The sequence below is a fragment of the Pan troglodytes genome, chromosome 1, assembly GCF_028858775.2.
Source record: "Pan troglodytes isolate AG18354 chromosome 1, NHGRI_mPanTro3-v2.0_pri, whole genome shotgun sequence".
Lineage (NCBI taxonomy): Eukaryota > Metazoa > Chordata > Mammalia > Primates > Hominidae > Pan > Pan troglodytes.
This window is the reverse complement of record NC_072398.2, coordinates 163,555,078-163,577,850: the sequence shown is the minus strand read 5'-3', so window position 1 is coordinate 163,577,850 and position 22,773 is coordinate 163,555,078. Positions and strand designations below refer to the sequence as shown.

The window sequence follows — 22,773 nt, the reverse complement described above, 5'->3', positions numbered from 1 at the left end:
TGTAAAAATGCCTTAAAAATCTCAGCTCTGGCATTACTTCCATTTAAACGCATCAAGATAAAAGTTCACTGAAACATCAGCTGCCACCATTACTTTAGGAATCTTTATCTGTTTAGGGATTTTTCCCCTAGACTATTATAGCCAGTTTGTCAATCAAAAGTAGCATTCAGTATGCTTAACTTTCATTATCAAAAAAGTGATCTGCTAAGAAGTGACAATTAGATTAAATCCAAGAAGTCCTTGGATTTTGTATTTTATAAGAATTCAACTTTCCCAATTAAGTCATTAGTCATTAAGATAAGTACCCTTCCCAAATGTGATTCAACAGCCTGGTTTTTAGCAAATAAAAACCCCATATAAAATTCAATTTAAAAATTATAAACACACAGGGGTGTGCACACAGGTCAGAAACCAGGAAACACATGACAATAAACATGATCCTATTTGATTGTTTTTATGACTTTTAAGAAGTGAGCATGAAAATAAATCTTTATTTTCAGTTATTACCCACCAATAAGAGAAAGTTAGGTTCACAGTTTTAGCTCTTGACACAAAGTGAACTAGGAGGCAAATTTATATCCATCAGATACAACTAATGCACCAACTTTTTAAGTTCAGGCTATCTTGAAAGCTTGCAACATACCAGATATTGCTATGTTGTCTCTCACGACAGCAATGGATGACACTGAGAAGTTGTGTTTTGAGTAGCAGGTGTTTTCTATAGTATGTTGCTGGAAATCAAGAGGTTTATAAAACATGGTACATGTTTGGAAATGAGTTAGATACTTGAAAAGTCTAAACACACTGATTTAGGAGTGCGTACGTTGCTGTCTCAATGAACAATGGGTCAATAGTTCATATGGACTAAATTAATCTCTGGGTAGCACGTATGTGTGTAAATATAAAATTATATTAGACATTAGCACCAGTGCAGAACATGCTCAGCATCATAAGATCCAAAACACCAGCACAAGTTTATCCATCATTAAAAACAATTACCTCCTTCCTAAAATGTCAGAATAGTAGGTAACTGAGATTAAAAATCTTATCCAAAAAGTAACTCTTATAACATAAAGTTTCTTTTAGAAGTATATGTGAGAACCAATCAGCTAAATAGAAATGTTTAAGATTGAAGATGTCCAATATTTTTAAAACTGGACATTACCATATACAGGTAGAACATTTCTAAAAATGACATGACAAACAATTCTTAAAAATTTTTTAAAAATTCCTTCACTGTTTATCAATAAATGTGGCAGAATAAAAGACAATCCTAGAAAACTTTTTTAATTCATCATTCTATGTGTGTTTTAATAAGTGGTGATGCTCCCATTATAGGAATCCATTATTTACCTAATTTTCTAATGGAGGAAGAGAGAAGAGATAATTACCACTTTCTGTGGAATACTCAACTTACAACCAAATAATAGCAATCTAGGAAATTTAGAAACAGTAAAGGTTTTTGGTTTATATTTCATGTATAGTGCTGCTGTTCCAACCTTACAAAGTAAAGCTGTCTGCTTCCCAAATTCCAAAAATTAAAATACTCCCCCACCTCACCCTACCAACCAGTGCCCTTTGGTTTTTGTTTTAGAACAAGGAAGGGTTAAATGGTGGCTGATTATGGATGTACCATTTTGATTTTGGGACCTTTCACACACAGAAATCATACCAAATGGCCAGACACTTATTTTACAGAACAGTTTAAATATTACACATTGGCCAAATCAACTTATTCCACCCACCCTGGTGGAGGGGGAGAAAAAACCCATACCTATAAAACTACTTCACTTGACACGATGTGCCTACCAACAATAAGTAGTTTAAACAACTTTCACCAATTAAGATGTCTAGTTTAGATTTTAAAATGGGAAACTCAAGCATTTAAAAAGTAAATATAGCTGAAAATGTAAATCAGTTATAATTTGAACCTAATGAGCCATGCAAGGAGCAAGGGTTAATAAACCAAATGTGCTTTGAATTTGTTCAAGTACTGATATTTCTGTATATAAAGATTTAGCATATATATATAACAGCTATCATGAGAAGTGAAAAAAGATTTTTCCCCAAAAATGAAAATATTAAAACTAAGTTAAAATACATATAGTTAGTATTCCACACAGCATAAAATTTGACAAATCAAAGTTTAACATGTCCCAGTTGACCATGTGTGAATATGCAAAGCAGGTATTAAAACCAGTATGTCCAATATTTAAAACCAGTTTGTAATTGGGGGAACTTCTAAATCCTTAATTAAAAAACACAAATGAAGTGAAAGCTTTAAACTGGTACACACTGTTCACACCTATATTTCAAGTTTGGAAATGCATATTTGCAAGCAGCAATACAAAAGTATTCATGAAGAATGCATAATCTCTGAAAATTATGAAAACATCCCTGCTACCAATACATTTCTAAATACAAAACTGACTACCATATTTGTTACTTCTGTGTAGCGGGAGAAGTTCATTTTTAAAACAGATAAAATTCAGTCTTTAGGTGTGAATGGTATGAATGACAGTCTTTTTTTTTTTTTAATTTCTTAGTCGTTTGGAATCCTTAAGCATGCAAAAGCTTTGAACAGAAGGGTTCACAAAGGAACCAGGGTTGTCTTATGGCATCCAGTTAAGCCAGAGCTGGGAATGCCTCTGGGTCATCCACATCAGGAGCAGAAGCACTTGACTGAAAAAGAAAAACCAAAATTAACCACAGTTCTCAGTTCTTCAAAATTACATTGTTAGCTAGTGTCTACATTAAGACAGAACTCTAAAAAAATCTTACTGTTGGCCAGGCACAGTGGCTCACACCTGTAATCCCAGCGCTTTGGGAGGCCAAGGTGGGTGGATCACCTGAGGTCAGGAGTTTGAGACCAGCCTGGCCAACATGGTGAAATCCTGTCTCTACTAAAAATATAAACAATTAGCTGGGTGTGGTGGCAGGCACCTGTGATCCCACTACTCAGGAGGCTGAGGCAGGAGAATCGCTTGAACCTGGGAGGCGAGGGTTGCAGTGAGCCGAGACTGTGCCACTGCACTCCAGCCTGGGAAACAGAGTGAGACTCCATCTCAAAAAAAAAAAAAATCCTACTGTTAAAATTCTAGGTAAAATGTAACAAGACAAAATTATGGATCACAAAAAAACTACAAGTATTTGCAATGAGCCCTGTCCTAAATTTCTACCAAGGCCTATTTTCATTCCAGAGTAATAATGTGGGTTGTTTTCTTTTTCTCTTTTTTTTTGGAGACAGTCTTACTCTGTTGCTCAGGATGGAGTGCAGTAACATAATCTCAGTTTACTGCAACCTCCACCTCCTGGGTTCAGGTGATTCTTGCGCCTCAGCCTCCCAAGTAGCTAGGTTACAGGGGTGTGCCACCACACCCGGCTAATGAGACAGGGTTTCACAACGTTGGCCAGGCTGGTCTCAAATTCCCAACCTCAGGTGATCTGTTCACCCAGACCTCCCAAAGTACTGGGATTACAGGCGTGAGCCAGTGCGCCCAGCCCAGTTGTTTTACTTTTTCCAATAAACCATACAAGTAGATTCACAAGCAATTATGTATGTGAATTCGCATTGTTCAGTATTCTTATACTTTTTCCACTTGCTAAATAAGAATGGCACCAATGTGAAAGCATGCTAAGAAACTAATATCTAAGTAGCAATAATCATCAAGGTTGAAAGTCTGAAAAAAGGAATCCAAACTGCTCTTTATAGCCTAAAGTATAAATAACAGAACTAAAAAAGAAAGTATGGGAAAAGCTCATCAACACAACCACCACCTTAAAAAAAAAGATTGGTCTTAGAGGGAGGAACAAAGTATCATTACACTGGCAATGGTAAGTTACCCTTGTAATCATCAAAAACAGACTCAATCAAGTAGGTGGGTCCCCAAATTTGTGTGTAAGGTGTTGAGAATTTAGGAGGACATTATGGTTGTTTCCAAGCATCAGATCTGAGTTCATATCTATCAATTACTTGGGAATTCATCAAAATATTTCTCTAAGAACTTGTTTTGTGCCACATACTGTTCAAGGCATTGGAGAGATTACAGAAAGTAAGCCAAAAATGAATCCCAGCTCTCACAGAAGAGTCTAGTAAAGAAAAAAGTGTCAACAATCCTAAGTGTCGTAAGAGGAATTATACAAGGAACACAATGGTTATTAAGTGGAGACCTAAAAAGCAGTTAGGAATTATCAAAGTGAACAGATTGGTTTTCATTTCAGGTAAGCCTTAGCAAAGGCCAAGAGTTAACCTGATTCACTATACCAGAATTTTCTCATCTGGAAAATGAGAATGTCATCACAGTAACGAGAATTAAATGACATTAAGTACGTAAAATGCCTAGCCCAGCACCATGACCGGCACCTAGAAAGAACTCAAAAGGGTGGTAACTTAACACTACTAACAGCACTACACAAAAAGGCATTTAAGTGCTTTAAACATAAATATAACCTAACATGCGGTTTCTTAAAGACACTGCTACTACTTCTACTTATGTTCCCAAAAGTGACATAAGTCTGACCCAGCCAGTGACTTATAAGAGGTCCTTAAATTATGTAAAAGGAAAAGAAAGTCTTAAATTACCTTGTCGGTCCTGCTGCCACGGTTTGGGCGCCCACCACGCCCACGTCCACCTCGTCCTCCCCTGCCGCCACGTCCTGGGCGGCCAAGGTCTCCAAAATTGATCTCCAGCTGAGACGTTATATCATTTGCTGGCTTCCGGAAATGATGGTCCATAACCGAATCTTCAGCATGAGCCTAAAAATATAAGTGAAGATGATTGGGTTATTAGTAGAAAAGTAACATTGCAAAATTTCTAAATAATGAGCTTTCTTCTAAAAAAAACCAAAAATCCAAACTGTACTTTCTGTGAACAAATGTCTCAATGCCTCCACAGGTAACAAGCTAGGGCTCAGCTTTAGTGATCCTGGAGGAAGATTTTCCTGCACTTTTCTCTATCTCAAAATTGCAGGTAATATCAGCAGTCCTCAACTAAAGACATGTATGCTATCACAATCAACCCAAATGGCTGAAGCCCATCCTAGACCTACTGAATCATAATCTTTAGCAGTGAAATCTGGACAAGTACATTTTAAATATGCCCTTCAGATCAGGACTGCAATGTGAATCCTTGATGAAGACCTCTGGAGAGATGACATATAAGGTTACTACTAGCACTAACACTGAAGTTAAAAAGAACACTCAAAAAGAAAACCTCTGTTCTACACTCTTCCAACTACAACTAGGGTAAAGACCTTCCTAGATATAAACTTCTCAGAAGCATTTTCTGTTAATACACAACCATTATGTTTTTCTACACAAATTGGAGAGCTACAAATTCAAGTGAAACACTACACACTTTACATAAAGAGGGGAAATCTTGTAAAGCTATGCACAAATAAAACCACACCTTAAATGTGTCACAGGAACTTTTTTTTTTTTGAGACAGGGTCTCACTCTGTCACCCAGGCTGGAGTGCAGTGGCATGATCTGGGTTCATTGCAACCTCCACCTCCCAGGCTCAAGCGATCCTCCCACCTCAGCCTCCCAAGTAGCTGGGTCTATAGGCACATGCCATGACACCTGGCTAATTTTTTTGTATTTTTTACAGACAGGTTTTCACAGTGTTGCTCAGGCTGGTCTCAAACTCCTAGGCTCAAGCGATCCGCTGGCCTTGGCCTTCCAAAGTGCTGGGACTACAGGCATGAGCCACCATGCCCAGCTAGAAACTTCTTAAAAATGAAGTCATGTTTGTGAAATCCAGATCCTCTTTTCTATTTGCGTTTAAGATACATGACCCAGTCTGGGGGAAAAAAGTAAAAAGCCAGACAATTCTATACTGCTTCATGCCTGATGTCTTCTTGTACGCTTGGGATGGGTTTTAATCTTCTAGTTGAAAACTGTACTTATAGGACTTGAAAGTACAGCTTTCTTTTCCTCTTTTCCTAAATACATGTAAGAAATCTTCTTTTCTAAAGGGATAAAGAACATTTTGTTCTTTCATTAGAACTTGTACTATTACAATTCCATTAGACTCAACTTAAAATATTACAGCTGTTAATAACTAGCCTTTAAAGTACAAATAAATTTTTGTGTTTTTATCCATGTTTTCACCCCTTACATCAACTCATACTAGTATTAAATGTCACTCCTTTGTACCACACCAACACACTGTAAGGCAATAGAATGTTCTAATACAAATTTTAAAGGAGGCTAGAAACATAAAAACAAATTCACAAAACACCAGCAAATTAGAATCAATTATATATACTAATTGTGTGATTTTTAAATGTTTGCTATTTCAAACCAATGCTTTCAATTTATTGCAAACCACAGATTGAAAATATTCAGAAAAAAATAAAACCAACCAACCATATAACAATAAAAAGTAGGCCAGGTGTGGTGGCTGACACTTGTAATCCCAGCACTCTGGGAGGCATAGGCAGAAGGGCTGCTTGAGTCCAGGAGTTGGCACAGGTGTGTAGTTCCAGCTACTCAGGAGGCTGAGCTAGAAGGATCGCTTGAGCACGGGGAGGTTGAGGCTGCAGTAAGCTGTGACCATGCTACTGCATTCCAGCCTACATGACAGAGCAAGACCTTGTCTCAAAATAAAGTGTATGAAGGAGTGCTCACTTTGGCAGCATATATACTAAAAGTGGAACAATACAAAGATTATTAGCATGATCCCCACAAGGATGACATGCAAAACTGTAAATTGTTCTATATTTTAAATTAAAAAATAGAAACAATAAAAAATAAAGTATAGGGAAAACGTGTTTAGACTATATGCAGATACTATGCCATTTTATATAATGGACATGAGCATCTGAAAATTTTAATATCTCTGGGTCCTGGAACGAATCCCCTGCAGATACCAAGAAACTGTACTGGGATAAAGTCAGGGCAGGGGGATCCTTTTCTTTTTTTCTTTTTTCCTTTTTTTGAAACAGTCTTGCTCTGTCAACTAGGTTGGAATGCAGTGATGCTATCTTGGCTCACTGCAACCTCTGCCTCCTGGGCTCAAGTGATCCTCTCCCGCCTCAGCCTCCCAGGTAACTGAGACCACAGGTGCACGCAACCGCATCCAGATAATTTTTATATTTTTTGTAGAAACAGGGTTTTGCCATGTTACCCAGGCTGGTCTCAAACTTTCAACTCAACAATCTGCCCACCTCAGCCTCCCGAAGTGCTGGGATTACAGGTGTAAGCCACTGTGTCCGACCTTTTTTCTAGAGCACTCAGACAATGAGGAGCAGAAAACAGAAACTCTGAGTTCTGTCAATAACACGGTAACACAGTTCTCCATTTGTAAATAGTTTCTTCCTTCCCCTTAACTACCTCACATTTGTCACGAGAATGAAGACATGTGAAAGTTAAAGTGTTGTTTTTTTGTTTGTTTGTTTTTTTTGAGACAGTCTTGCTCTGTCGCCCAGGCTGGAGTGCAGTGGTGTGATCTCAGCTCACTGCAACCTCTGCCTCCTGTGTTAAAGTGATTCTCCTGCCTCAGCCTCCTGAGTAGCTGGGATTACAGGCATGCACCACCACACCAGGCTAATTTTGTATCTTTAGTAGAGACGGGGTTTCTCCATGTTGGTCAGACTAGTCTTGAACTCCCGACCTCAGGTGATCCGCCCGCCTCAGTCTCCCAAAAGTGCTGGGATTACAGGTGTGAGCCACTGCGCCTGGCTGAAACCACGTGTTCTAATGCAGTTTTTTTTTCTACAGGACTTAAAAAAGACAATGTCCTCATTTACTACTCATATGAAGTAAATGTTAAAAATCATCTCTAAACCTAAAAAAAACTTTTAATCTTTTTAACCTCCATTTTATTTTAAAATGTTTCCAAGTTTGTCTTATAGCCATTTTGCAGTTTAAAAAATTATGCTTATTGGCTGGGCATGGTGGCACACGCCTATAATCCCAGCACTTTGGGAGGCTGAGGCAGGCGGGGATCACTGAGGCCAGGAGTTTGAGACCAGCCTGGCCAACATGATGAAACCTCATCTCTACTAAAAACACAAACATTATCCGGGCATGGTGGCGAGTGTCCGTAATCCCAGCTACTGAGGAGGTTGACACACAAGAACTGTTTGAATCCGGGAGGTGGAGGTTGCCGTAAGCAGAGATGGTGCCACTGCATTCCAGCCTGGGCGACAGAGCCAGACTGTCTCAAAAAAAAGTAAAAATAACTAATACCTTATTGAAAGGGTTTGCCCTCACAATATTTTAATTTAACTTTACCTTAGGATGATAAAACTCAGTCTGGATTTCTGGCACAGCCCAATTTATGATATGAATAAATCAAACACAAATGTCAAAAGGTTAAAGGAAGCTGATAGAGAAAATGAATTTAGGAGAAGAAATAATATAGTTAGGGCTTGTATGAGTTTTTAAAGCCAAACAGGAAGCCGCACTGAAACATTCCTCTAAGAACACACCCCAAAGCTTAAACGGAAGCTACCAAATCAAAAGCCATCAATGTGACTTTCTCCAATACAGTTGACCCTTGAACAACGTGGCTTTGAACATTCTGCCTCTGTCAGTCTTGAGACAAGCAAGCCCAATCCCTTTTCTTCCTATCCAAAATAAAGACCTTTGTGATGATCCAGTTCTACTTAATGAACAGTAAATATATTTTCTCAACATTTTCTTTAGCTTACTTTACTGTAAAAACACAGTATATAATACGCAACATACAAAATGTGTTAACTGGTTATGCTATCACTTTCAGTCAACAGGTTATTAGTAGTTAAGTTTTGGGAGAGTCAAAGGTTACATGTGCATTGATCTGCGGGGTCAGTGCCCCTAGCATCCTCATGTTGTTCAACAAGTCAACTGTATTTTCACTAGTTTCCATGTTTCTTAAGTAAAACCCACATATACTTTGGTTTTTAAAGTCGTCATTCCTTAGACAAAATGCACATTGCCATTTACTGAGTGTCCTGGCCATTATATATGGTATAGGCAGACAGTTTCAAAAGTTGAATTCTAAATGAAGTCACTTACATTTTAGGTTAAACCATATGAAAATGTCAAGATTTCAACCTAACACCATAATACCACAGCCCTTTAATGATCCCCAGTTTGGCAAGATTTCAAAAATACAACCACAACTTTGAAAAGAACTATCATATTTCTGAACACCAATAACTACAAGATACTCCACTAACAGCTTTTTAGGAAAAAGTAACTCTACCACATAAAACATAATTACAAATTGATCAAAGGACTAAATTTCTTAGAATATGTGATAATACAGTTTATTTTCCTTATAAAGCAAATTATCTGCCCCAATGATCCTATGTAAAGCTTTTTTTTACAGACAAATAACCCATGTGAAATTTTAAAACAAAAATTATAAATACAATTCAAGTCACATCTGAACATTTTCAAACACGACAAAACTTAGTTTTACCTCTTCACTCTTTGATTTATGAAGAACAAATCCCTTCTTCCACTGCCCATCAGCACCTTCATTTGGTTTTCGGATATTAAATTCTACTTTTGCCCGGTCCTTATTTTGAATAGCCTTCCACTCATCCAAAGTCATCTCTTTTGGACCCTCCTCTTTTACCTCTTCAACTTCATTCTCCCTGTGAAAAGGTTTTCAAGTTTTATACCTGGTAGAGAGCTGATATTACATAAAAGTATTTTAAATTTATGATTTTAATTGAGAAAATTAACCTTGTAATCTTTTAGAGAAAGATTATTCAAGGATGAGGGTACCCTAGTTTCCTATGTAACTAAGCAACTTGGTAGAGACCAGGAATTCAGTGTTTGCTAATTAGAGACAAGTAAGGAATATGGAATTCATACTTATGAACTCTTAAATGATCATTTATCAGTAATGCAATCTAGAACTGGCTTTACCAATACTAAAATACACATTTCTTAAAAACACTACCTTGTTTAAAAACTACCCTCTTATGTAAAATCCTCAGCCTATCTTCTCCTAAACCACATTTTTAATTTCCATAATTCCCACAATATGTAACTCTTAATAACATACAAGAAGGTAATCCTCTAGGATGTCTGTCAGCAACCAGGGTTCAAATTTTGGAATATAAAAGAACTGTTCCTCTATGCTTTGTTTCAGCAACTAGCACTTAGAGCAAATCAAAACAATAGCCGTGTTTCTACAAATCCTAAAATCCTTATACTCCAATTTTCAAACCAACCTGTATATGGAAAGGAGGCCATGGATTCACTACTAATAGAACTATCCACAAACACACACTGGTTTCATTATTTAATACTAAACCATTTATTTCCAAATATAATTCTCAGGTCTTAACTATAGAATATGATCCTTTCCTCTTTTTACAGAAACAAAGCACAGGCCTAAGGATCCATTATTTTAGTATAATCTCAATCTGCAATTGTCACCAAACAAGTCATTTGCTATTTGGGGAGCCCTGCTTCCTTCCAAAGATAGCAGGTGATTCAGTTAGCCTTAGAGCTCAAATATCTCCCTGGATGCTGCCCTTTACTGTTTGACAAATGCTATCTTAAAAGTTCCTCCAGTTACATCTATGCTGCAAAAAAACAAAAAACAAAAAACAAAAACAAAAAACTTCCTAGAGCAAGTTTATATTGAATTGACAGGATCTTGGGATCTTGGGTACTGAGTCCACCTAGTCATTTTACAGATGAGAAATCTAAGAATATAAAAAAAGTCCTGGTTACCCATATGTTATGACACAGTCAGGAATAGAACTTAGCATACCTTTTATCATATCATGGAGGCATGACACCTACCTTTCAGGAATTACTGCAAGGATTAAATAAAAACCAAACAGAAGCTCTGGAAGCTATATATAAGTTAGTTCATCAAAGTCAGCCAATGTTGTGTTTCTTAAATTTATACTTCCATATGCTATGCCCAGATTCTCCCCTAGTCTGGAATAAGATTACAGACAGTTCTAATGTGATGGATAATTATTTTCTTTAAACCAAACACCCTCAGTTTCACTCCTGGGCACTGAGCTAAGGATTTGCTACCAATAGCCTATCAATACATTAGTACCTTTTGGTAAACAGTTATAATCTTTGCAGATCACTGAGTGATTGAACATGGGCTCTATTAAACAGTTGTGGTTGGACACGGTGGCTCACACCTGTAATCCCAGCATTTTGGGAGGCCAAGGCGGGAGGATCACTTGAGGCCAGGAGTTCAAGACCAGCCTGGCCAACATGGTGTAACCATGTCTCTACTGAAAATACAAAAATTGGCCGGGCATGGTGGAGCATGCCTGTAGTCCCAGTACTCGGGAGGCTGAGGCAGGAGAATCGCTTGAACTTCAGAATGGCCAAAATCGCGCCACTGCACTCTAGCATGGGAGACAGGAGACTGTGTCTCAAAGAAACAAAAAAAAGTTGTGTTGACCACTATGAGAAACTTAACGTTGCATAGGGTTCATTTGTTAAGGCACCAATCACAATTTCATTGTTTATCATGCAAAATTATGATTCCATTACAGTTTTGCATAAATTTTTATTACGAAGTTCAAAACATCACCCAATACCATGTATTTTTATCTACTCCCTCCAATAGTATATCATTTTTCCTTATCCCAACAAATCCACGGAATATGATATTCCCATCATTAACAGTGCTCACCATAAGAGCAAATTCTTTCTGAAGAAAAGAAAAAGTTTAAGGTGCGGCAGCTCACGCCTGTAATCCCAGCACTTTGGGAGGCCAAGGAGGGCGGATCACCTGAGGTCAGAGTTCGAGATCAGCCTGACCAACATGGAGAAACCCCATCTCTACTAAAAATACAAAATTAGCCGGGCGTGGTGGCACATGCCTGTAATCCCAGCTACTCAGGAGCTGAGGCAGGAGAATTGCTTGAACCCTGGAGGCAGAGGTTGCAGTGAGCCGAGATCACGCCATTGCACTCCAGCACAGGCAACAAGAGCAAAACTCCATCTCAAACAAAAAAAAGAAAAAAGAAAAAGTTTAGAAAACATCTGCCCCTCCCACCCCCCAACTAACTTGAATATGCTTCTGGTTAGGAAATCACTGTCCTAAATAACCTGTAATCCAAGACTTTAAACCACAATACTGTAACAAATACCTGGCAAAGTAAACATGATTTTAGGTCAGGCGTGGTGGCTCATGCCCGTAATCCCAGCACTTTGGAAGGCCAAGGCGGATGCATCACCTGAGGTCAGGAGTTCGAGACCAGCCTGGCCAACATGGTGAAATCCTGTCTCTACTAAAAATACAAAAAATTAGCTGGGCGTGGTGATGCATGCCTGTAATCCCAGTTACTCGGGAGGGTGAGGCAGGAGAATCATTTGAACCCAGGGGGCGGAGGTTGCAGTGAGCCAAGATAGCGCCACTGTTACTTCAGCCTGGGCAACAGAGCGAGAATGTCTCCAAACAAAACAAAACAAAACAAAACAAAACAAAACAAAACACCATGTAATTTTAAAAGCTAGTGAAGGGCTGGGTGTGGTGGCTCACACCTGTAATCCCAGCACTTTGGGAGGCCAAGGAGGGTGGATCACCGAGGTCAGGAGTTCGAGACCAGCCTGGCCAGCTGGTCTAAAAAATATAAAAAATTAGCCAGGCATGGTGGCGGGTGCCTGTTAATCCCAGCTACTCCGGAGGCTGAGGCAGGAGAAACGCGTGAACCCGGGAGGCGGAGGTTGCAGTGAGCCGACAGTACCACTACACTCCAGCCTAAGCAACAAGAGCGAACTCCATCTCACACACACACACAAAAAAGTTAGTGAAGGGCTGGGCAAGGTGGCTCACGCCTGTAATCCCAGCACTTTGGGAGGCCAAGGTGGGTGGCTTGCCTGAGCTCAGGAGTTGAAGACCAGCCTGGGCAAAATGGTGAAACCCTGTCTCTACTAAAAATACAAAAATTAGCCGGGCCTGGTGGCAGGCACCTATAGTCCCAGCTACTTAGGAGGCTGACGTGGAAGGATCATTTGAGCCCAGGAGGCGGAGGGTGCAGTGAGCCAAGATCACTCCACTGCACTCCAGCCTGGGCAACAGAATGAAATCTTGTCTCAAAAAAAGAAAAAAAAAAAAGATAGTGAATAACATACTCTGATCTTTGCTTTCTTCATACATTTAAAATCAGGCCAGTAATGCTATGTTCCAAATTCTACATTGGAAATAACTTCAAGATAGAACTAATGTTAAAATGGCCACATTTTCTAGTTTTAACTGTCTCAAAGTAAAATTTGTACAGTTGTATGACAATGGTAAAATGACTAATCAAGCAGAAATAACCACATTAAAATATTCTATTTTTCAAAGGATTAGAGTCAAATATATACACATAAAGCACTCTTTTAAGGGCTGGGTGCAGTGGCTCATGCCTGTAATCCCAGCACTTTGGGAGGCCAAGGCAAGAGGAACGCTTGAGCCCAGGAATTGGAGACCTGCCTAGGCAATATAGTGAGACCCTGTCTCTATTAAAAAAAGAAAAAAAAAGCATTCTTTCAAATACTCTTTGAGGGATGAGGGTACAGTAAGTCTCCCTTGTCAAAAACAAAAAGCCATCAAGTAACAGCATTAAATCTATGGGTTATCTTATTGGTAAAACTCCAGTGCTTTCAATTCTGGGTCATTACTATTACACGCAATACCACTTACTTATTTTCAGTGTCTGCCACTGGATGATGTTCTTCACCTTCAGGTGTTTCCTCAGTCACATTTGATTGATCCAAGTCACTGTAATTATAAGATATTTGTTTCTGAATGTATTTGGGGGACTCTCTAAGGAAAGAAAGAAAAAGAAAGGCATCTAGGTCCATTTACATGTAGCTGAAAAGTTCTTCATACAAAAATACCATAAGCTCTCACATTCTCTAACTCCTTTCTTACTAAATATACTCCCCAGAAGACGTCAAAAAGTAAACAATATAGACTAGTTAGTTCATATACTTCATACTTAAAAAGTAACAGAACAAGGCAGTTAATTATAAAATGAAGCTTTACTAGCTTATCAAATTTTGTAATGACAACAAAGTCAAAAGCTAGAATAGGAACTATTAAGGACACTAAGATAATCAGAATACCCAAATAACCTTATTGTGGGGTTTCAGGAAAAGCTACAAATACATATGGGGGGGAAAAATGAGTAACAAATATATCGAAATATTAAAAAACCGGTCATTCAATATACTATAACCCAAACCCATCCCATAAGACATTATCTTGTAATATAGTAACTCTCAGAAGAGAGCATTCATTCTTATCTCAGAGACAAGTAAAATTTGACAGAGGTATGGATTAACCTCTAGTTAGGTATAGAATTTTTAAGAAAATCAGAATACCAACGTTAATTCGTCTTTGACAGTTCCCCAGTTGTGAGATCCGCTACCTCCACGTTTGTCCTCGTGCTTCAGGCCACTGTAATGTGAAAAAGAACTAACAAAACTGAGTTAACATAATACTCTTTAGTTCTAGAAATTCAAAGTTTGTTTATTAAATAGATTAAAATATTAAAGTAAAATAAAAACCAGTAAGACTTACGATCTATCACTTCCACTATGCCTATCAAATTCACGTTTGCCACGAGAATCAAATCCATCTCCTCGGCCCATTCCACGTCCACGGCCCCCTCGACCTCTTCCAAGACCACCACGACCTCGAATAGGTCGGTCAATAATCGGTCTATAATATAAACAAATAAATTATACTTCCATGGTTTCCAGAAGAAATGAGGAAAATTCATCCAAAAGATCAAAAATACAGAACATGTTTACTGGCTCAAAAACCTAGTTAAATACATACACTTCAGAAAATTCAAAATAGTCTGTTTCTAAACACAAAGGAAACCAGAACAAGACAGCCTCCCAAAACAAGAAAACTATTTTAGCACTCTAAAGCATTACTACCAGTGCATATACTTTTCCACTGCTATTCATTGCACATATAATCCAGTCCATCACTATTTACCAATACACTTAAAAATTAAACACATCTAACTTGCATAAGTAATTTATTTGCTATAAACAATAAACCAACAGTATTTTCCTTCAACTAACAGTATTTTCCTTTTAACTCTGTGGTTATCAATTCAACAAAGTGTTTCCATTACAAGAGACCTAAGTTTGAACCGTTACCCAAAGATCTAAAGCTTAACAATGCACACATACAGATGTTTCTGTGAAAAACTAATAGAAACAATTAGCCAGACTGCTATCTGGCAATTATGCCCAATTTATAGCTTAACATTAAAATGTGACTCTATAAAGTAACAAAATATGAAGACTTCTTTGGTTTACGCCTGTAATCCCAATATTGCAGGAGGACAGCTTGAGCACAGGAGCTCAAGACCAGCCAATGCAATATATATAGTGAGACCTCAGCTCTACAAAAAAAATTAGCAGAGTGTGGTGGCGTGACCTTGTAGTCCGAGCTACTCAAGAGGAGACTGAGATGAGAGGATCATTTGAGCCCAGGAAGCAGAGGCTGCAGTGAGCTAAGCTTGTACCACTGCACTCCAGCCTACATGTTAGACCAAGACCCTGGCTCAAAATCAAAAAACAACTTACCTATCAACTGAAAATTCGCCTCCTTCACCCTTTTCTTCAAGTGGCTTTTCGAATCTTCGTTCACGAGGTGGTCGCCTTTCTGGTCTTCTATCAATTATTTTCCCTTCACCCTGAAGTTGTTGATCAGGTCTTCTTCCAACTCGTCTTATTCCTAAAACAATAAGATAACCTGCATAAGCAAATTATTTTTGCAATCCAAAAACTTTAGGCCTGGACTGTCAAAAGCTGCTTCTCTTCCAATCCACTACCATTTCCTGCTGGAAAAAAGCAAACACTGGGCAACTCTAATGTGTAACAAAATACCTTAGGAAAACTGCCATTTAAAGACAATAAACCTTCCAATCCATACCACCGACTAAATACATAAATAAATAAAATAAAAACAATAAACTTGTTTTAAATTTCTATTTAAGTTTGCCAAGTTCTCCCCCTCAAAAGCATTTTCTATAACTGACTTGGAAATCATTTGGGCAACCATTATTCCCGTCACTTTCCAAGATAGTCTCTTAATAAAAACTTTTAAATTTAAAAAATTTTAGGCAAGCAATACATTTTGGCTTTTAAAATACCAAAGAAAATACCAGCAGCCATTCATAAATAACCAAGCAAATCAACACACTCACTAGATATGGCCCCTCACAAAAGTGAGGGCCGCACTATGTTATTCTATCTAATCTGAAAAAAAAAATGCAATTAAGACTCATAATTCTATAAAATTACAAATCTGAAAGGAAAATATGGCATTTAGGATTATTAGAGAACATCACTTCAGTTTAAAACAGCCATTTAACCAGAAAAAGTGTCATCTTTTGGTCTTCTTAGCTACAGGCACACAAAAAGGGCCATCTTCCCCTATTAAAGTTTAAAATTTTATAGCATGTAAGTGTATATATGTTTGTACACACTCCCACATCCCTAAGTACTTCCAAGTTAGGAAACAGTTACTTATTATGCATGGAGAGAGTCCTCTAAAAAATTTGCCCTAACAACTATCTTTATTTTCAAAGAATCTTTAAAAACCAAATACACACACGTTAAGACCCCTTTTAAGCAATATGTAAGAAATAAGAAAACTTGTGACACTAAGTGATAGCTGAAGCATTTACTAATTTCCCCCTTTACTACTTTTTTCCTGTATAGTCTGAAACCCCACAAAGGCAACCAATTTAAATTATTGGTGCCCATAAGGATCAACAGATTGATGGTTAAATTAATGACTTTAAGATTGTTGGTATGCTCTAATTCCCAATTTCTGACAAAGTCATAAAGCAGCTGAGGAATTGGTTTTACAAGATTTTAAGCTGCTTCACTTTGGTTCTTTCTAAGAAAGTAGAACACCATCAAGACACACCCAGTTGTTCTGCTGCCTGTTAACTGGAGCCAAACAGTAACTATCAATCTCTTCAATAGAATTTTGAAGTTCATTCCCTGTAAATACTCAAGATAGACTACAAATATTAGACCTTACACCAAGGTATTTAAATAAATGTCATCAGTAATCAAGTGCACTGGGGTGGAGTTATGGAACCAGTCCTTGCAATAATATCCAAGCCAAACACACCCAAGTGAACAATAGTTGGCGTCCCCACCCAATATCAATATTAAGTTTACAGAATCTTAAAAACGTATTAAACCTACCTAATGAAAAAGACTGACATTTAAAAATGCAAGCTTCTTTTGATATACTTATCTATAACTTGCAAGCTCACTAACTGCACTAGTTTCAAGGCATTCATTCTTTTTTAGAAAATCCCTGGTCTACACTCTCAATGACATTCTGCTGTCAATTCTCAAGTTCTTCAAATGGGCATGAGAATCTACAAAATTAATTCATAAAACATAAACATTAAATATCTGTCTAAAGTATGTCAAGCATTATGTCACAATGTGTTATCAAAATCACAGAACACAATCAGGTTAACCCTCCTACTACATGCAGCGATTTTGTTTACAGATTTATTCCCAGTAAACAGGACAGTAGAATCTCAAAACGGGTATTGTCCATTCAACACTTTTCCTGTATTTTACATGCTTGTATTTTATGCAACTTAACAGTAGTGCTCTGAAATACTGACCTAAGGAAAATGCTGATTGCTAACATGGAATAGTTTTCCCATGGAAAGACTCATTGAACGGTGAACCTAAGTCTTGGTTCTAACTTCATGAAATCATTCCCCACATTTGTAACTTAAAATACTACTTTTCAGATAAGAGCTTATTTCATAGATGGGCTTCATGATCAAAATAACTCAGGCATTTAAACCATGCTTCATGTTTTGAACATTCAAAATGAGTGAACACATCTACCTGGTACACATTATTCGTCAGATTCAACTTTTTCGTGTACTTTCTTAAGCTTAAGCATAGTTTAAATAATTACACAAGTCAGCGTTACTTAACACACGAATTAAATGATTTATTTAATTGTGCTAGATTGCCATAAAGCTTAACTGGCTGAAGAGATACTTGGCCTAAGTGATATACATGCTTTCTAATACTCCAACTGTATTTTTCCTCAACCTATAATTTTACCACAAGAATTAATTATTTTCTTTTATTCACCACCTAGGACCGAGGTTCTTCATTCCAAGCCTCACAAAAGTCCTCAAAAAAAAAAAAAAAAAAAAAAACCCTCCTAAAACAAATCCTACCACGAGAAAATTGTTTTGATTTTTAAAATTAGTTCACTGTTACAGAATTCAACTAAAGCTAACGAGAAACAACTCCTTTCAGAGAAGCACGTGGCAGGAAGGGGTAATTTCAACTTTCAACATATAAATGCAGCTTTAAAGAGTCAGACCTTAGGTCCAACACCTGCTTGCTATTGATCATGCACGTTCTTATCTCCAAACTACTTACTCTTTTTTTTCATCCGCAACAAACTGGTAAAGCGAATGCAAAAATCAAGACAATCCTGTGAAACTCACAGTGCCCTGGAAACAACTATTAACCGCCAGTGAAACTCTGACCATGCTTCACGCACATGTGGTGGAAAAAAAAAAACTGCGAACTCTAAAGAGCTCTGCTGCGACTAACGCTGTGACAGCCTCTGCACTCACTTCACCCACGAGGCCCAGACCCCACCACGTGAAAGATTCAGTTTGGGGAGTCGAGAGAGAGGATCGTGACTCGAGGACGTTCCTCGGGATGTCCTGCAATCACCAGTCTTCATTCGTAATTCCCGCTCCTGCTTAATCGAGTGTGGCCAAACTCCTCCATTTCCCAACGGCTCAACTCACCCCAGCAAGTTATGAGAAAGTCCTAACAGTTGAGAGGTGGAAGAGAAACAAATAAAGGACATGCGGCACCCCAACCTGCAGCTTACTCCACACGTCTGATGGCCTGGAACGACCCCCTGCTTTTCAGCGGGGATACTCCGCGCCGTCGTGGGACAAGACGGCAGGACAGGAGCCTGAAACAACAGCACCTCAAAGGAGCAGCTCTGCGCAGTAAGCAGCGATGGACCCCCAAGCTCCTCCGTAACTACGGAAAGCTTCGATGAGGGGCCGGCTTCCCCGCACCTCAGTCCATGCGCTCACCGGCCAAGGAATCCGGCGGGAAGGCAACAGCCTCCCAGGACCTCGAGCGCGCTCGAGGAGCAGCTCATCTCCGACCACGCTCCTCTGCTCACAACCTGAGGCGGGAAGGGGATGGCTCCGAGAACCTCGCCGGCGGTGGCTTGAACTTGCACCTTCGCAGGACCTGGCTTTTGTCGCGTGAAGAAACGTGAGGATGGATATAGGCGGCAAAGTCTCCCGCGGACCCTCGGAGCTCCAGAAACAAGTGGCAGCCGGCAGCCCCCTCGCTCCTTCCCTCCATCCCAGTCTCCCCCACATTCTGCCCCTGCTTTACCTTCTTTCTTAAGCGCCACGGGCGGCTGCGTCTCCTCTTTCTTGTCAACCACGCCAACGCTGGGGGGCAGCGGGTTCTTGCGGTCTTTCTGGGACTCCTTGCGCAGCTGTTTGCCTGCCGCGTTGGAGTTGGTCTGGGCCGCGGCCTGAGCTGCGCTCTTGGCCCCAGGGCCCCCAACGCCGCCCCCGCCGGCTTCTTTTTTCTTGTTCTCTGCTGCCTTCAGCACCTCGAAGGGGTCCGATTCGTCGTCAAATAACTGGTCGAATCGGTTGGTGACCACGCAGCCGAAGCCTTCCTGTAAGTGCCCAGGCATGATGGTGGCTCGGCGGCGCGTTCCTCCACGGATTGCAGCGGGCCGCGCCGAGCCAAGAGCGCCTGCTTCAGCTCTTCCCACAAGATGGCCGGGCCGAGAGAGGGGGGCCGTCTTCTCTTCCGGCGCCAGGCACGCATCCGGGAGCGGCCTGCGCGGCAAGGCACTGTGGGGTATGTAGGCCAGAGTCATTTCTCCTGAGGCGACTCTCCGCGTCGGGACTACAATTCCCAGGACGCACCGCGCGACAACTCTTCGCGCGCGCCTGAGAGGCGGGACCCCATGAAGGGAGTGAAGCGTGCGGGCTGAAGGAAGGGAAGCGTGGTGGTGGGCGGAGTCCTGCCACCTGCTCTGGCCACCCTTAAACTCTCTAGGTCTTCAGCTACCCTGAAACCAAAAAACCGTGACGGCGTAACTGACTCGCGAAAGTGCTCTTTGGTTTCACTCACGCCCCCTCGGGCTCAGGGCTAACTTTCCCCACCGCTCCAGGGGGGTCAAGGTGACTCCCAGACCTTACATCTGAGACGCACAAACTTCCGGGGGAGGGGGTGTTGCTGAGGCGCCGCGCCGGCCGCGGGTAGGCTGGACCCTGCCTGTGCCAAGTCCGAGCTGCTCAGTTGCTGGAGTGGCCCTCCGTCAGCCTCCACGGTGAATCGAGGCTCTTCTGTCTAATGTGAGGGGGAATACGTTTCCTCTCGCGGGGACATGAACTAGGGTAGCAGAACTAACCAAAAAGACAAGTGAAACTATCACATGGGAGCGTGGCGCGTCTTTCCCGGGCTTCTCACCGTGTGGCGGCCGGTGTCGTAGGAGTGGTTAACTCCTGACGGTGCAGCGCTAGACGCGGGGCAAGCCTCCAGGAAGCACTGTTTATAGAAACCCTGTTACAATTATTCCAATTAATCGTCCGTTCGTGTCCGGCAAGTCAGGGCTTAGGTGGCTGTGTTGTTAGTCACATGCGCTCAATACATACCATTTTAGAACATTTCGAGTGCATGTGTGCTAGGAGTTGCGGTGAGGGGAGGGAAATATTGAAGCCAACACTTAATAATGACAGAGCATTGATACTAGTTGAGAATATTAAAATTCATTAAAAGAATACAATTTGAATGCGTATTTAAGCACATTTGGTAGCACCGTGTTTAAGTATATCATAATTTTTAAGTCCTTTTCCATTAACACAAAGTAGCAAATGCATCGCTTATTTGGTAGGAGCTATGAATAACCTTGAACTCAACATTTTGTTAGGCAAATAGTTTGCCTCTTTTCACAAATGTTGAAACCACTTCAGAGATGAAATGATTTACCAAATTCACACCTCTGTAAGTGCTAGTGACAGGCATTAGCCCAGTATTCTATCTCCACTAGGAGACTGGACATCAGCTCTTTAATTCAGACTGCCCTGATAGAAAGCAGTCCAATTTTTAAATTTCCGATTAAATTTAAACATTGTTGCGTGTCAGGATATGTAACATGGCGGAATGTAATCATCAATTTCCGAGCAGATTTTAAATCAATTCCTTAGCAGGGAAAATAGAAGACACGAGTCATATTACATACATGGGGCAGCAAGCCTCCTGGTTTTCTTGTTTCTCAATCCTCCCCTATTCCTCACTTATTTCCCTGCTGCCTCAGTCCTGCACCCTCCCCACAACGCCCAACCTCAAACACACCCCCTATCTCATACCCCCTTCCACAGGCTCTGGTTCTGTGGCACCTACCAAGACAAGGAGCTTTTGACCATACTCTTCCCACCTTTTTGAAATAGCTCAAGTGCAATGTAGAAGGTCTCCACATTTTGACAGATTTTCTCTCTTCACGGGCTGTTGCAGCTCTGAGACTACCTACATCTTTGAGACATCTGTGAAAGCTCCTCTTCTTACCTCTTTCTGGCCAGGGCCACAGTAACAATATTCATACTAAAACGTGATGTTTTAGTGTGTGCTTGGTGCACTTTACATACGTGATCTCCTTTAAACCTTACATCAACTCTATAAGAAAGTTATTACTCCATACCTCCCCCCCGCAAAAAAAAAAAAGTTATTACTCCTGTTTTAAGATTAAGAAAATGAAAACAAAGAGCTTAAGTAAGTTAACTACTCCTGCCACAATCTGGGGGGTGGGGCAGGCCTGTTGTTATTCATTTTTCTCCTCCATTACAGATTTCTGGTTTGCTCAAACAGAGCTTCGTAACCACCAAGCATTATTACAATAAGAATATTTGAAAATAAGCTACACATAGAGGAATTTTCTGGCTATGAATTTATGAGGTTCATTTATGCTCTTCAGAGAATTTACCTATTAAGATTACATAAAAATGTTATGAATAAGCATTTGGAGAAAAGGGGAGAATCTTCTATATTTCCAAAAAGTTTTGAAGCCCATTTTTAAAGTATACAAATAAAGCTCAAGGTGGTCTTTTACGTCTCTCAATCGTTATTTTATAACTAGTTATTTTCACTAATGTTTCATTTATTCTACAAAGTTGAAATATTAATTTCTTAATATTAAATATTAAAATGTCTAAAAGTTCTTGCTACTCTCAATAGGAGAACATCAGCCAAATAAACCTCAAGGGAAGAGAAATTTCCTGGAAGACACTATTATTCAAATTAAAGAAATGATTTATAAAAGCAACAAGTGTCAGACGATATCACTAGACATGTGGCCTAAAATGTCATCTCTCTGTAGCAATATTTGAATCACATCTTCTTCTCTGAAAAATACTCATGAAACTTCACAGTCTTATCTACAAGGGTTTTCTAGCAATAAATGCTGAAAACCATGATTAAATATCTGATAGAGTTGCCTAATGTTAACAAAATGGAGAAACAATATTGTATCTCCTTCCTTCCTGCCTTCATTTACTTTCAGGATGCTAATACAGTACTCAATTCTCAGCCACATTACAATCTGCTTTCATCCATATCTTGATAATCTCAACCCCGTTATTGTTGCTATAAATAGTAGCAATGACTAACAATTGCTGTACTACATTTTTTTGTACCCATGTTCAGTTGATTCTCCTGCCTCAGCCTCCAGAGTAGCTGGGATTACAGGCCTGTGCCACCACACCCGGCTAAATTTT

The 22,773-nt window shown here is 39.8% G+C and overlaps 1 protein-coding gene and 1 non-coding gene across 6 annotated transcripts; one reads left to right on the top strand and one right to left on the bottom strand.

Annotated features, from left to right (window-relative positions):
• Positions 1-471: 471 nt before the first annotated feature.
• SERBP1 (SERPINE1 mRNA binding protein 1) lies at positions 472-22,101 on the bottom strand. Of its 5 annotated transcripts, none has more exons than XM_513475.9 (8): positions 19,376-22,101; positions 15,524-15,674; positions 14,499-14,639; positions 14,304-14,393; positions 13,617-13,739; positions 9,414-9,591; positions 4,583-4,756; positions 472-2,682 (listed from the first exon to the last, which is right to left on the bottom strand). In XM_513475.9, the coding sequence occupies exons 1-8, from the start codon at positions 19,875-19,877 to the stop codon at positions 2,626-2,628; spliced, it is 1,416 nt and encodes a 471-aa protein (XP_513475.6). In that variant the 5' UTR covers positions 19,878-22,101; the 3' UTR covers positions 472-2,625. The 5 variants fall into 5 exon arrangements, 4 of the variants coding, with proteins under 4 accessions (XP_513475.6, XP_001164455.4, XP_001164349.5 ...); XM_001164455.8 differs by having other exon boundaries at positions 13,617-13,694; XM_001164349.8 differs by having other exon boundaries at positions 14,304-14,375.
• On the top strand, positions 6,624-6,728 carry LOC112207048 (U6 spliceosomal RNA). Its single transcript, XR_002941529.1, has one exon. It is a non-coding gene; the product is annotated as a U6 spliceosomal RNA (small nuclear RNA).
• Positions 22,102-22,773: the final 672 nt, after the last annotated feature.

Excerpts from the sequence above, each read along its gene's own strand:
- SERBP1 (XM_513475.9), bottom strand. The coding sequence starts at position 19,877 with ATGACTCTGGCCTACATACCCCACAGTGCCTTGCCGCGCAGGCCGCTC. Across the intron at positions 15,675-19,375 it reads CGTGGCGCTTAAGAAAGAAG|GAATAAGACGAGTTGGAAGA; the intron begins GTAAAGCAGGGG and ends TTATTGTTTTAG. Across the intron at positions 14,394-14,498 it reads CATAGTGGAAGTGATAGATC|TTCTTTTTCACATTACAGTG; the intron begins GTAAGTCTTACT and ends CAGTTTTGTTAG.